Source organism: Cupressus sempervirens, chromosome 7 (assembly GCF_028749045.1).
Source record: "Cupressus sempervirens isolate cs-2001-9-10 chromosome 7, ASM2874904v1, whole genome shotgun sequence".
Taxonomy (NCBI): Eukaryota; Viridiplantae; Streptophyta; class Pinopsida; order Cupressales; family Cupressaceae; genus Cupressus; species Cupressus sempervirens.
The window spans coordinates 633,690,727-633,707,362 of record NC_143124.1 but is presented as its reverse complement, the minus strand read 5'-3'; the positions used below and the strand labels follow the sequence as shown (position 1 = coordinate 633,707,362).

The 16,636-nt window shown below is 34.9% G+C and overlaps 1 protein-coding gene across 12 annotated transcripts in view; it reads left to right on the top strand.

Annotated features, from left to right (window-relative positions):
• Positions 1 to 15,564, top strand: part of LOC149548289 (phosphatidylinositol N-acetylglucosaminyltransferase subunit P-like) — a 170,276-nt gene extending 154,712 nt beyond the window's left edge. For 8 of the 12 annotated variants that reach the window (XM_089792355.1, XM_089792363.1, XM_089792354.1 and 5 more), the window contains one exon: positions 15,068 to 15,564. In XM_089792355.1, coding sequence (XP_089648481.1) covers positions 15,068 to 15,195 — 128 coding nt within the window. In that variant the 3' untranslated portion in view covers positions 15,196 to 15,564. Of the gene's footprint in view, positions 1 to 14,225; positions 14,567 to 15,067 lie in introns of those variants that run through there. The other 4 variants (XM_089792361.1, XM_089792360.1, XM_089792359.1 and 1 more) reach the window with 2 other exon arrangements.
• Positions 15,565 to 16,636: the final 1,072 nt, after the last annotated feature.

Genomic DNA, 16,636 nt, shown 5'->3' with positions numbered 1-16,636 from the left:
ACTTTGTCCATTGTATGTTTTACAAGTAATGTTTCCAGAATTTGGCCACATTTTAATACCATTACATATGACCATGCTATACAAGCTGCATAAGCCCAATAACTCTGCTCTGTAATGATTAACATTCATTTGTTTTCCTCTTCCTCTGAAGACCTTTCCCAAAATTGATCATTCTCCTCTTCCAGCCATAGCGGATCACTTTTTTCTTCATAGCTTTGTTTCAGGTTGAGAGCTTGGCTATTTGTTGTCATAGCATTAAAGTCACCTATTATAAGGATTTCACCACAAATTATTAAAATAGCAATGCCCATTTTTTGTGATTTGTAGGGATCCTCCTTGATTGAGGTTACTCTTCTTGTATGTTTTTGATCCCTTTGGAGCAAAGTAGCATGCTGCCACTTATGACAATCTGTTTCGCTGTGATTTTCAGCCATATTTACTATTTGTTTCAATTTTCTTTCCCTTTATTTATAAATCTGCTCCAAGTCTCCTTAATTAAAACAGTGTTTACTCCATGTCCTTTGCAACTATCAGTTCGTTCATTCCAAATAGTTTTTTCTTTTGTATCCCTCAAACTCTAGTACTTTACATCTGGCATGCTCATGTGTCTCTGTGAGCAAGATAATGCCTTTACCTTTAGCTATGGGTCCTAAACAGGTTCTCTTCTCCAATGGTATCCTCTACAGTTCCAACTAACTATAGCTAAGTGTTCCTAGGGGGCCCTGAGTTCCTATTTTTAATGTTTCATTCTTTTGCTGATTTGGGCCTTACACATCTTAAACATGCTCACTTTCCATTATCTCTTGCTGCCTTTACCTTTTCCCATTCTTTTTTTCTTTCGTCTTGCTGAAATATTGTATGATCCTCATCTATAAATATGTGTGCGCCTTTGAGGAACCTCTTGTTCCTTAGTATCATGTTTCTTGTCTTCTATGTTCTTCAAAGTGAACCTTACATGTCTACCAATCCTTCGTGCTTGCTGAACTATTCCATACCACTCTAGATGGTTCTTAAGAAAGTATCTTGCCAAATCTTTTATGTTTTCGTTTTCTATAGTCTTGTAGCCCTTTAATAATGATATTCTCTGCCTTGTCATTTTTATCTTTCTCTTCTCAAATCTGCCTCCTTTCTTTTCTTTCTATAAGCTCACTTAGTGAGTCTGATGGCTCTTTCACTACTTGAGTCCATGATTTGACGTCTTCTATTTGTTCCCTTGGTTTTATTTTAACTCCATGTTCACCATTGCGGATTGAATTTCTTTAATTTGTGGGTTGTCTCTTTCACTTCCACTTCCTTTGCATCCTCTTGTTGTACTTATTTGATCTAATGCCCCCTTTAACAAGATCAACTTGTATTCCCCCTTTTCCATTAAAAGCTGTAGTTTTTGCACCTGCTCTTTGAGTGATTAGTTCTCACTTGTTAGCTTCATATTATGATTGGTTAGTTAATTTAACCCACTGTCCTCCATATGACTCCTTGCTTCTAAAAACTGAAGTCTCTCCTTCATGAACATCAACTCATTTACAAACAAATATGTACACCATGCTAAGGGTGTCGAGGAAGGGTTGTATGACTTTGTGGGTCCATTTTCTCCAACTTCCATCTTGTTTGCTGCTTGAGATCCCACCTCAAGGTTTTTGGAGACTAGTGTTGAGTGGGTTGCAACATTCTTATTTTCCCCTCCTTTATTTTGTCTTTGCTCTTTTTGCTCATGTTAAGATTCAATGATTTGTAATGCTTTCATAATAGTTCTTGGTAGTATAGCTGCAAACTTTTCCCTTCTTGCACATTTAATTTTTCGAATCTGTCTACGTCTGAGGATTCTTTTCCATTTCTTTGCATTTACATACACACATTTCTCTCTTAAGAGTGTTGCAATATCCTGAGGGTGACCTACCATTCAAGTCCTCTATGCACTAGCTTCCTCTACTTGAAATTTTAATTTAGGATTCCAAACCACCGTTGTCGCAACTATTGAAAGATTCCCTTAAAAGTTGAAAGTGATCCAAAAACCCTTGTGTTATAACCCCAAGGTCTTTGTTTGTGGTTATCTCTTTGAGACTATTCATTTGCTTGAACACTACTCATTCTGATGATGTTTGATTGTATCTTTTTTTTTACTCCAAATGTTGCTATTTTTGCCTTTGTACTTGCTATTTTTCTCATTAAAAAGGTGACAAACTTTCCCATGCTTTGCTAGTGTTTCTAGGGTCTAATAATTCTTGTTTCCCCTTTTCAAGCATATTCTCAGAATATGTTTACTCACATAAGTAAATTAGGGTTTTAATGTAGACTCAAGAGGAGAATCCAATGATTACCTGAGATGCTTAGATCTCCTTTGTGGAAGCTAGTTGACACCCCATAATCGATCCTCTTTGGAAATAATCATTTGCCCTTCAAAATGCCAAAATGGAGACCAAACAAGAAGAGAGAAAAATAGAAAAGAAAATGAGATGCAAAAACAATGAATGGCCTCTATTAGGACCATTTTAGGGTTTAGTGGTGAAAAAAAAAAAAGATGTATATTTGCACATGCTTTAAGTGATTTTTTTTCACTTTATTAAGTTTTTTTGGTACTGTACGTCTTGGTGACCATAGATTATCTTGGGTGCATTTGGAAGCCCGTAAGGTACATAAAATCTCGTTGTGGATACCTTCCAATGCATAGGGATGTGCATCTGAAGGCATCCACAGGGAAATTTTATGCACTTTGTGGGCTTATGCATTTGAAGGCATCCACATGGAAATTTTACACACCTTGTGGGCTTTTGAGTGCCTTTGCCTCGCCTCTGCAAGCATCCACTTTCCCCTTCGACGCCTAATCCTTGCACCTTTGATAACTTAGGTCAATAGCCATAGGCAATAGACAACTATCTCACGTAGTTGTTCTCCTTTTCTCTCCTCTTCATAGTCTTTTGCCTCTTTCGTACATTGCCCAATCCTTTTTCTAGTTGTTCCTCATGTGAAGTTTCATCATAATAGTAATCAACAATTCACAACTTCCTCTTAGGTCTTCTTCTTCTTAGTTTAGGTTTCTCTATTGCTTGCCTTTTATGCCATGCTTTTTTTAGCTTTGAAATTCTACTAATCCTTCCTGTTTATCATGCCCAATTTAGAAAACTAACATTACGTTGCAAAACTCAATTTTTTTTAAGTTCTTCAATTTGGGCATAAGATTGTTCTTCTTGTTTCCTAATTTTTGATATGTATCAGAACATGGGTCTCTAATTGGATTCTCTTTATCTCTAGCTTACTACGTTTGTAGGTTGTGCAAAAATCTTCTATATTCACCAACTCCCATGTATTTCTTTGATCTTCTTGTTGTAAATTACAAGAACAAGGAATGCATTTTTCCTTTATTTACTTTGATCTTCTTGTTGTAAATTTCAAGAATGAGCATTACATTTTTATTTTGTCGATTTTTAATCTTCTTATTATGAAATTTAATAATGAGAAATCCATTTTTACTTTGTCACTCTTTGATCTTCTTGGAAAATTCAAGAACGAGAATAGGTCATTTATCATGATACACCTTAGTAGCTTCCCTAATCAAGGGCAGGTCCCTTGACTGATTTTCTATGTCTGGACCTAAAAGTTTAGAGTTGGAAGAAATCCTCCAATGAACTTCCTGTGTCTTGTCTTTCCCTATTCTTGATTTAAATACCAAGGTGGAGAAGATAATCTTGAAGTCCTATAGAATAATCAGACCCATTTTACTTGATTCACTATTCCAATTTTATGCAATGCACTCTATGTTAATATGGATCAGAAGCTTTTCTATAAGTAGGTATCCTATCATAATATTTATAATCCTTGATATATCTACATTTTATCAAACTCTTTACTTCGTGTCATGTATGAAGTCAACACTTATGTGTATTCCATCACATTGCAGCATAAAATATTAGTGTACAATTTACGGCTTCCATAAAAAACTCTTCATCTCTAGATGAATCTTCGATTTCCCTTAGATATGCTTCAACATCATTATGCTCATCAAAACAGGCCATTTCTGAAACTAAAAGATTACCTCAACAATTTCTTTAATATCCCTTTCCTTAGGCTTTTAATGTAGTATCCTATAAATCGCTGTGGTACTAAGTTTTGGCATTTTCCTCATGTTTCTCTCGCTCTCTCCCTATCACTTTCTTTTCTCTTTACAAAGTATGTTATCAAGTCCTTTCTTTTCTTTTCTTTGTATTGTTCCATAAGTGGCACTAGGGATGGCATGTGGTCAACAAGGGTCATTTCCATATTATGTCTGTTGGTGTAGGAGTCTGCATCCTTTGGGAAGTTTGTTCTTATATAATCCTAGTTGATTATAATACTATATTTCTACTCGTCCCTTTATCAAAACTGTCACTCTTATATTTCTATTTCCAGTTCCATATCATAAATATATAAGGTGTTGGCATTCCATAGAGTTTCTCCATAGTTTCCTCACAATCCATCAATTCCAAGTACTTTTTCTTTTCTCTGCTTCTATTTAGCTGCAGCCCCTTTGGCATGTTTTATTTTTTCACAACATCCCCTTGGTGCAATCAGAAACACCCTCCTCGGTGCTCTCTAACTCAATAATCTAAACTCTTATTAATCTTCTACAAATCCTTATACTACGGCCTCAGTAATTTGACATATTGGTGGTCTCTGAACATTATTGCTAGGTATCTCATTCTGTAGCATTTTTTTTCTTCCTCTATTTTATTCTCTATATCTCATTATTTCTACTACTTTATTCATCCTATTCCCCTTATCCATCTTTTTCCAATCAATGTCCCTAACTCATCCTAGCAATTATATCTTTATAGGTCCCCTCTCTTGTCTATGACATCACTTTAGTGCCTTGTACCCTTAGGTAGTGCTTATTGTGTATTGCCCCACCTCTTCGTAATAACTATTTTTACTATGTACGATTTTTCTTTCAAAAGAAAGTAAAAAATTTCTTCTCAAAATTTTAACACAATTTTTTTTGGTCTTATCTCTCTCCTTATGGAGCAACTAAGGCCTCGCAACATATCCAAATGTTGGGAATGAAAACCTTGATTGGTGTCCAAGGTTTAATATTCTATTAAATCTAGTAAACCTCTGTGTGATGCAACAAAAAAGGAGAAATTAGATATATAATTAGTATTAACCAAATTATAATAAATTGTGTGTGTGTGTGTGTGTATACACACCCAAAAAGTAATGTGATATACTTAAATGGCTTCTACGTGCCTCATAATGTATTTCTTCCACTTTACTCTCTCACATCATCATCCTTGTCCTCACATATACTTAATGTGTATGATTCCCCTTGATTCCACACTCTATCACTCACTTTTCCTTCATATACCCTGTTAATGTCTTTTTATGATGCCTTTCCATTATATCCTTTCATAATCACATTTAATTATCTCATTCTCAAGAATGCACTTTTCTCTTTTTTGATAATTTACACTTTCATATCTTATTTAGGCACATTAGATTTGTTTTAAGATTATTTATGTAATGCCCTGATAAGGAGTCCTCAAAGTTAAAATATCGATTAGATTTATTAATTTAATTGTCTTTATGAATGTCTTAGGACTTCAAGTATACCTCTATATCAACTTAGAGACATCATACATATATTCTTATAAACTAGACCCTTAAATAGTCCCTTACATATATATCATTATAATTTCATTTATGGTATATTCCTTAGATATACTTCCTCTCTCTTAATAGCGCCTTCATAATGTGCTTGAGTTATTATTCTAAGTATCGGTGTCCGATCCTTATATATAAACAATGCAAGATATATCTTCGGTGTGTATATTTAATCTATCAAGATGTTATGGTGCCCAATATATTTATACCCCCTCTATATCTTCGACAATGAAGATAACCCTAACATGTAAAACGACACACCTATCGGCATAGAAGGATAGGACAAAAACGTGCCACTAGGAACTCGACCATCCATTAACAAGGAGCTTAATATACATAAAACACCGAAACCAATTTCTAAGGGAGACAAAAGAATATGCTCAACGATACCCAAAGACATAGAAGGATATAAAGTATGCTTTTAATATATAATATATTAAATGAGCATAGCTTCAATTAAATATATTAATATATGAGTATATGAATATTAAAATAATATTATGAATCTTTTAATCAAGATGTTCTTTTTATGGTATATGAATAATTTATCTGAACGAAGCTATAAACATTAACACTCAAACGAGCAGGAAGTGCATTATAAAGAAGGTGGTGCAATACACTTTGGATCCATATGCAAACTTGTACGCCAGTGCTCAACAGTGACATATCGCGCCACTTGACCATGTGGTACCTGTAGGTCCACCACACCATGCTCAAAGAGATAGTCATATGACTCAAACAAGATGCAATGCACACAAGGGAAACAAGCTAACCCACATGTTATAAAAGTGCATACAGGGCAACATAGAACCATACTGATTGCAATGCATGCTAATGGATGGGAAACACACCCAAGCATATAATTCCAAGCCCATACTCAAAGCATCAAACATCCTCTCAAATGAACGAGAATGGAAACTATGCAAGAACCAATGCTCCATGTGTGGGCATACCACTTCTAGTAAGAAAAAAATGCCTACATGTGCAGGCATGCAAACATAGACTAATAGGGTTTCTACTCAATTTAAACAAGGTGCTAGACTCGAGAGTGTTGAGTAGGGAGTGTCATTGGATGTGCTCACACGTACACACCATATGGAGCCATTGATTCTCTCAAATAGACAAAAGTGGTGATCATGCAAGTCCTATCACTACATGGATGGGCATGTCCCATGAACAAGTCATTTTGCTCCATAGCAAGCATGCCTTCCCAAGTCACCCATAGCCTCATGATAGTACTCATGGCATGCTTGAGGAATCTTGTTATTTAAGTAGTGTTTTACCCTAAATTTTTTACTATATCATTACTTAATTAGACAACACTACAAATATTATTGCCAAGCTTACCGTTTATGGGCCACGGACGTAAGAGCCAATCCATAGACTCACTCTAAAACCTAATTGTAGGCTCAAGACAACCCAAGTACCCAAATATCACAATACAATAAGAACCTCAGTACATAATAATCTAATTTTTGTAATAGCACTTGTCAGCTATGTTCACAACACACTCGATTGGTCTCAAGTTTCAACCAAGAGTATGGATCCAAGAGTGGTCCCATAAAAAAATCTCATATATAATATAATTGTTTGATACCATAGTAATATCTTCAACTCATAAAATTCCACTCTTCAGAATTGCAAAACTTGTCCAAAAACCAGTCATGGAGGCCATCACCATTGATGGACCTCTAAAAGCAGTAGAATTTTAAATATTGCAATAGAAAATATGGGAAAGCCCATTGCTTCCCACATACAAAGAACACAAATATGTGATAAAATCCACAATAGGCCTATCCATAAACTAATAGATAGCATAACAGTATGGAAACCCTCATTTTCACATTCAAATATGGAAAACACCATAATCTCACTTAAATTCATTTCTACAAAATGGAAACATGATTGCAATCCCCCAATAAACCCTCTGCAACTCACAAACAATAATTTAATTGAAGAACTGGCGAGGTATGAAGATTCCTATGTCAAAACTTAAGGAAAAAACCCCAAACTGAAGAAACCTCCAAAGACTCAATGGAAGGAAATGAAATCTGGGTAGCCAGTTGCAATCAACAAGAGAAATCCGTGAAGCCAACACCCACAAAATGCAACCCGATCAATCTCCCAATACAAGCCAAAATTGAATTCCAAGCATAGAGGGTTCGAAAGCCAAGAGCAAATTAAAAATAACAAGTTGTTCAAAATGAACTTCATTTTCAAATAAAAAGGCTCTAATTGAAAATAAATCAATAAATAATATAATGCCCACAAGAGTCAAATTATAAAATAACTAATAAACTGCCACTTTAAATACTTAAAAATATATTGCTAAATTTAAATAACTCAACCATAACAATTTATAGACATTTGACTATGCCCATATACTTGTTACTGGTCTTTCATAGTATGCAAGAGGGTAATCGGTCATTACCAAAGTGGTAACCAGAGGGACAAAGATATGCAGTATGGAATTATAGCCTAATCAGGAATAATAATTCTGTTGGGTAGTATGAAAGACCAATATGACTATCTCTTGTAACTACCGTTGGGGATGTGGGCACAATCCAATTTGTGAAGCCAAGTAAAGTCGATGCCCCGTACTTGCTTGTACCAAAGCATTCCCATGTCAAGTGTACCTGCTCATTTATATAAAATAGCTAAAGCACATATATAATTAATCAAATAACTGAAGCTATTGAAGGGGAATTTTAACAGCGAAGTTATTCTTATGTGTTTGAATGTCATGATATCATCCCTTTTACATTTAATCATTTCTAAAGGATAACAATACTAATCTCTTCTAATTAAATGCATCAAATATCATTTTATTGCAATAGTGAGCATATAACGAATCCTTGAACAAAATCAATAACAAAACATGATCGGTGCGATAACATCAAATCAAATCATTGGCACATCATTCGTGTGTCGACATGGAAGTACATCAACTCACTATAAGCAAGCAATTGTCAATACACACATACAACTGTGTGTGTGTATTGAGATGTCATTATATAACATCATGTCACATCATTGTAGAGCCATCGTGCATATATGATCATCTGTGAAATCACAACTACTATGCACATCTGCAATGATATTACAAGAATGCCAATACAAAGGAATAATATACGGACAGTCACAGGAGTAAATCATATACAGAGTCTAACTTGGATAAAAATAAAGCAATGACAAAATGTAAACATGGGAGGCACTATAATTTAAGTGGTACACAATGGATATATGGGTCTAGAAATGATGTAAGTTACGTTTGTGATGCCTTGTAGCCCTCTGTATCTTGCCAATACTCCTTGATGCCATAAACTTGCAGTGTTAGTTTTGATGATGAGTTTAGTATACATCTGACAATATTCATATATAACTAAAAAGTTGTTTCCTTCAGCAAAAATATACCTTTATATTCATGTGATTGATGTATTAAAGTAGCTTCTATTTTATTAGTATCTTAGTATATTGTCTTTGAAGTTTACTTATTAAAATGTGCACGATACAGGTTTAAGTTCTTAAAAATATCTCTGTTTCATGGGTTTTCAATTTGCCAAGTCTTGGTCATGTTTGATAACTGAGTCTGATTCTATGTCAAAAATCAGCTTGCCGAGTTAGAGTTGTGTCTGTTTCTTGCTCAAAAATCAGCTTGCCAATTTTGAATTGTTTTGGGGTCTTTAACATTGTTATATACGGGTTCTGTGTGCAAGAGACGTGGATAGCAAATGTTTTACTTGAGGATATGTGGCTACCTTTTTTTGGTGTAGTTGGTTGGATGGGGATGGGTAGATTGTGGTTAGTCTTTTAAATGCACGTTGAAAGATTAAGTATATGTTTGCTCCTCAAGCCTTTTTAAAAAGTCTGGCGTTGAGTAGCATGTTCAGATATTGGGCTAGAAGCATGATTCAATGTCATGTTAGGGTGTCACTAGCATAGCAGAGAAACTTACTTTTCATCACCAGTTGGAGCATATAAATGTTTAGTTTGAGATGATGCATGATGGTTGTGAAATGTCTTGTGTAATAAGCTTGTTTATGGTTGGCCCTTTATACGTTTTTCTCAATGTGCTATTGTACAACAGTTGGCAAACATTGGAAAGATGTACATCTTGCATTTTCTAATATTTAATATTTTGTAATTGGACAATATTTCCTTATTGGAGATTGTATCTGACATCGGAAATGTATTTGATGTGGTTGGCAAACTGAGTGGGCCATGGTTATAAAAACATGATCAGGCGGGCTCATTGGAGGAATGCATTTAATGTTTTTTGGTTAATTGTAAAATGCATTCAATATTGTGAAAGCATTTAATGCTTGGAGTACATGTTTCAATGCCACTTTCTTTGAGGGAGCAAAGGGGCCACCATGGAGATTTGTGAGTATGTTTGTTTGTGTGTTGGGTACATTGATTATTTTTTGCTTGGGGCATTAAATAATGGTGCGAAGGTGGCTATGAAGATTTTGACCAGTTTCCTCTTGCTTGTTGCTTCCTTACCTATGAATAGGAGAAATGGGAAGTTTGTCATTGAGCCAATTCTCACTTGTTAATCCTTCACATGATCATTTTGTACTTGCCAATTGCTAGTGAAGCTTGGCTTGGCTTGCTTGTTTGGGAGGTTTTGTATGGAATGGGAAGTTTGATTCTCATTTGTTATTCGATCAGTTGCATGGGGACAGCAACAATGGTTGTTCACTGTTGTGAAGGTTGCATCATGCATGGTTTTTCTCTTGGTTGAAACTGTAAGAGGTGAAGTTTGTGGGATCCTTATTTGAAACGAGATGCTTCTTATTGATATCATAAAAGAAGATTGAGCAATGGCTTTTTTAACTTTTTCATGATCTTGATAATGGGGTTTATGATCCAAGGTTTTATAACTACCACTATTGGTAAGAGGGTCAAATATCTTGGAGCCATACATTTGTTTAATACCACTTGATGGAGCCCAAATTATTTCCAAAAATTTATGGCCTCCATTCAAGATACGAGAGGCTCCATTTAACAAGCAGAGGGAGCGATGGTAATGAACAACATAAATAAACACTCTCAATAACAGAAGCAACACAGAATATGACTCCATGCCTTTACACAGGCGACTTTCGAATTCATGCAGCAACCTGCATAAGCATTGTATTGTAAAGACAACAATCTGATTAGAAGAGTAATCTAGCTGTAAAACATTCAGAAACGATGAAGGGAAGATGTGTTTATAGCAGTGATAAATACTTCTCTGCTAAACCATGGGAAAAATGTGAGTGAGTACATAATGGAATAATGTCCATGGTGTTGCTTATTGCAATAATATGTATCAAAATCTGGATAAAGACATTATGGAGAAGATATATTAAGGTAGCAATTCTGATAATAAGAAAAGGGCCAATAAAATAAGTTCAAATGTTATCAGGAAGTGCCTGCCTGTGCTTTGAAGATGCCGTCAATACACATAATAAGCAATAGCAACAACTATATGGTGCACAAGAGGGCTATGGAATGAGCCCATATGGATATAATTCTTTTGAGTCTCACCCTATGATGTCGTCTGAAGTTATCCAGTTTCAAAGAAATAAATAAAGGATTAAACAACTAATTGCAGTACCATTCAGCAGATGAATCGATATTGTTGTACAGCTAACATACTTGTGATTTATTTCAGGCAGACTCTTCCTTATTCCACACAAAGGCACCAGTCCATAGCACTTATTCAGAATTCTTCTCAGATTACAAATGAAGAAATATGCACAGCTTGATACAAATGAACAATACATGACGCTGCATACATTGAGACCAAAGCATAAGACAGTGTGATGTGTAGGCAGTGTGTATCATCAGAGAAATTTGCTATTGGTACAATGACTGCTGGAAATCTCAAAACAGCGAATACAATCAATCAGCCATTCCAAGACTGACAGTTAGAGATGTCAAAACAAGATTTTATTTGACTATGTAATGCTTGCCGGATATAGAGAATCAAAGCCATCAAGTATGGAATATTAAACATATGAGCATTTTGATATTTCAGAAGTATGGCCTATTATTTTGAACGATACACCAGTAAAAGAACAAGAAATTTAAGCCATAAATTTATTCAATACTTTATCTATTAACCATGGACAGTCGCTGACAAAGCATGGGTCTTTTTATTTTGGATATCGAATGAGGAATATATTTTTGGTTGCTATTTGATAATATATACATATCTAACTCTGTGTTTTTGGGGCAGGTGTACACGCGTTTGAATGAGGAGGCGTCATATAAGTTGTTGTGCAAACCACGCTGAAGGGTATCATTATTTGAAGGCATAAGAGATGTATCCGCATGTCAATAAGTCCAGACTGGAGAACGATTTGAAGGAGTTGATATTCATGAAATTATTGCGTCTTCTATATATCATTGGAGCTGTCAGAATTGTGAGAAATAAAAATCAAACTTAAACTCACAACCCTAAACCTAGAATTTTGCTCGGCACTTAAAAACTGCTCGGCACATGAAGGTGCTGAGTGCCAGTTTTGCTCGGCACTTGAAGGTGCCGAGTCACAGATTGCTCGGCACTTGAAGGTACCGAGTAAGCTCGGCACACAAAGGAAAAAGTTCAGCACCAAAAAGATGCCGAGTGAGCTTGGCTCTCAAAGGAAATGCTCGGCAACAATAGATGCCGAGTGAGCTCGGCTCCAACTGAGAAAGAGGATGCCGAGTGTTCTGTTCAACTGAAAAATTATAACTGAGAAATATTCTAACGTGAATGCTTTCACCATTAAAACCAGAGAGCCAAGCTTTAACCTTTCAACCAAGTTTCTCAAATACAATAAATAGAAGAGGAAAAACAATAGATTCAAGTATGCCTGCTTGCATTTCTATTCAACTGAGATTTAAACTATTACAAAATCTGGGAGCATTCGGCTTCAACCAGAAAACCCTAAAACAACCCTAAACTGGTAATACTTCAAAAAAATTTGAACCTGCAACTCTAATGGCTGCATACAATGGTGCCTGGAGCAATCACTGCTTCAACAGGACAAGTTCAACAATAACAAACTTACAGAGAGAACAGGGGAAACACGTGCAACTGCAGGCACAAACTTCTTTTCTTCTTCCTTCTTCTGCTCTCTTCTGCAACTACTGATCTGCTGAAAACTCTATGAATGAATGAATAAAACATTCCTTTTGTCTCATTTCCAAATTTGAAAATCTCACCTACCCGTATTAATTTTTTCTGGCTGTTCTGCTGGTTGTCAGGGGGTAGGTGGGCATTTGGCTCTAGGGGCAAGACAACCACCGTATTAAATATTCCAACAAGAATTAGAGAGTACGCACAGGAGAAAGAATGATGCATTAGGTGGCCTTTTCACTTTGTGGTGCCGTCAGGTTTGGAGATTTATGTGTGAACCAACAGGAATAATCGGAAGTCTCAGATGGACGCGTAACATGATATAAGTGCTTAGCAATATTGAAATCATATAAAGTCTCACATGGCAGATAATAAAGTTGTGTCCAAACAAGCCAGTCGTGTGCAAGGGCAAGCAAAGATATCTTTTAATAATGGCATATGTTGAGAGTAGAAACCTACGCGAATGGGAAATATGGAGATAGAAATATATTTTAATTTAACCTTTCAAGATTAATTTTAATCACCATTGAAGGATAAATAGGCAGTTGGATTATTCGGATATCAATCTTATGTTTAATATTTAGTTATTTGTTATGTAGGGGTGTCTTGCTTGGAAAGCAATCGACAACCTTTGCTTGTCTATAAATATAGGATGTAAAATCTAACAAAGATGAGAGAACAATATTCATATTTTTAATTTTTTACCTGTGCTGTACTCTATGATATATTATACTTTTTCATTTGAAAAGAAAATGACCTTTTGAACTAAGCCTGTGGATGGTGGATTATTGGGTGGATTTGTGCGGTCCAGATACATCTGCAATAAATTGATCATCTGTAAGGAGCGTCTTTGTTGTGATTTATTTCTGGCATAATTATTTATTTTATATTTTGGAGTTTAAACTATTATTGAGTTGTGTCCTTTATAAATGTTTTTTATTATTTTCTATAAATATTTTAATATTCGAATAAGTGGACTGGGTCATTATTGCATTTTAAATTTGATAAACATAAATATTGTGAAATCTTAATTATTTTCGTATTTATGTCTAGTTTGTCTCCACAAGAGTTAAAGTGCATTTTAGACTAGTTTAAATTGCATTTATATAATTGATCCGTCGCATCTGAAATATTAAAATTGTTTATAGTTTAAATATATTACACTTTATAAAGTTGTACGTCTCAACTTATAATATGGACTCTAATTGCCCATTCAATTAAGCATTGTTCTTTTACTCTTGGTTCACAATCCATATGCCGGCAACTATTTCATTTCTTTCCATTGAAGAATTAATATATTCATTCGTTGCAGTCACCTATAATAATCACTTTTATTTAAAAAACATTCATACAATTATTTACTTTTAGTCTTAATTCGTAATTTGCTATCTTAAAGCTTTCTATAATTCTTGCCATTTGGAAAACTTTTATTGTATTCACATTCGCATTTTTATTAATTTGCTTTAAGCGTCTTGGATCTAAGTGTTTCATCCAGGATCAGGTACACCCGCCTTGGTTTTGCAGAGCCGGAAGCACAGGGGATTTGGATCACATTGATCAATCCCGTCAAGTTGGCCTTAACTGGTTGGATATCCTAGCATTGAGGAGGCAAGGCTCGTTGGATTCCAATCTGCGGTTTTGGGAACCAACACCACTATAGCATTCCCTTTCTCTGCCTAGACAATAGCTTTATTTCTCAATATTTTCTATGTCGTCTTTTACCTTAGACAACAGTTCAAAGAACTCTTTTCTTTTTTGTCAAATTCTGAAGTTCTATACTTCGCTGATGCCAGTTTTCAAAGTCATTATCATTTATATTTTCTTGATTATTTTGTTTACAAAAATATTCTTTCTTCTGCAACTGCTTTTTATGTATATAGATTGCTTCTGTGAAAACCCACTAAAGGTGTTTGTTCTTCACCATATACTCGATTTCTTTGTCTTTCTGCATCTGGGATGAGTTTTTGTTTCAAACATTTAGAATTCAGGAAAGTTTGTTTGTACACTTTATAGAACATTTTAGTGTTGGTGCCTGCTGCATTTTCATTGCAATGTGTTGCTGAATTGCTTTCTATCTTAAAGTCTCCAGACAACGTGTTCTTGGTCTGCGTGTTTTCATGGTGAAAAATGCAGCAATTTTTAAGTTTTTTGATGGACTGTTTTTTTTGTTTCAAATAGAAATGAAATTTGTTTGATATTCTGAAATGAAGTTCGAAGAATAAGTTCATCCACAATCCAAATGGTTCTTTTAATTGCTTCATTCTTCCATGATTGTTTATGATCCTGCACATTTTGCAGTTTCATGGTTGGCATGTGAATTTGCAGATGAACACACAAGAGAATCTTCAAAAAAATTATCTGGACATGCATCAACAAATGAAGAAGATCCTATTGACCCCATTTCAGATATTCGAATTACAGAAATAAATGCTAGGATGTTTGGAACAAAATAGTCAAAAGTGTGGTACTATGATTCTTGTACATAGAATGAAATAACCAAATTATTATGTTGTACTGGCTGACCAAATGAAACAGTTGCAGTTAACATTTACTGGCATTCCTACGTGGTTAAGTTTTGCAATTCTCTTGATTTTTTGTATTTAAGATTTGTAAGCCATTTATCTTAATTGGAGTCATGGGCTAGAAAGTTGGTAATATGGGGCTATGTTACATCCTTATTGGTGGCTGCAGTGGATTTTGAACATGAACCGAGATGTTACAGTCAGGTTAGAAAGTAAAAGAACTTGCACATTGCCTACAGTCACTGTGAAAGCATTTATCCAGTAGTTTATTGGAGTTATTGTCTACTTAGTTGTGACAAATGGTTGTCTATTGCTATTTCATTGACTTTTTCAAGTTGTCCACTTTAAAAATAAATAAATACTGGCCTCTAATTGTTTAAGACTATCGCTATATCTATATTAGGAATATACAATCAGAAGTAACATCTAAAGGACTATGGAATTTCAACAAACTTCAGTTGGAGATGAATTGCTATAACATATTATTATTCATTGCTTTTACCATAGCTTAAAAATTAGGTTTCCGCAATATCTCAGCCAATCCAAAAAATTTGAAAATCTCAGAATTGGTAAAAACTTGGCGAAAAAATTGGCAATAAATCGGAACTTTTATCAGACATTTGAAAATATACAGTTTCTTAAAATATTTTTAAAAACGCACACACACACACCAAATTCATAGAACATATAATGATTTGAGATATCCACCATATATTAATCGAAGTCTTGAGTTAAACAGTAATTCATAGTAACTAAAACTTAGTAGATTGAAATGGTATCATCATATCTAAACCAATTTTGAATTCTCTTGTTTCTTACTTTTTATCCAGCCATCAAATACACATCTTACTTTGGAGTCTCACGAGTAATTTCAAATAACTTTGCACTGCCTTAAAGATAAAATTACATCTTCCAATCTTATTATTAAGAAGAGAATTCCCATTTATATCATAAATTGGGAAAATTCCGCCTTGAGCAAGATTTGATAATGAAATGCATGTTGGAATTACTATTCTTGTGCTTGTAAAGTATTAATGGTTTCCATATAAACGAGTTCTTACTATTTTTATAGTACTTCAGAAATTGACCTACATATTTTACTAAGTTACCGATTTGGCTTCGTGGAGGTTGGATGCGGAAGCGGATACAAACGGGTGCTGGAGGGGGATGGGTGCATTGTGGGTGCCATCGGGATGCCACTCATAGGCATCAAGATGCCGACAGATGTCTGTTTTCAACATCTGGACACATCTAGGTGCCTATGACTGGCATCTAGATGGCACACACAGGCTTCCTCACCCAGAAAAGAAAGACAAACATTTTTTAATAGTTTTTAAACATGTGGTGTGGTTCTACTAGGCTTAAATAATTA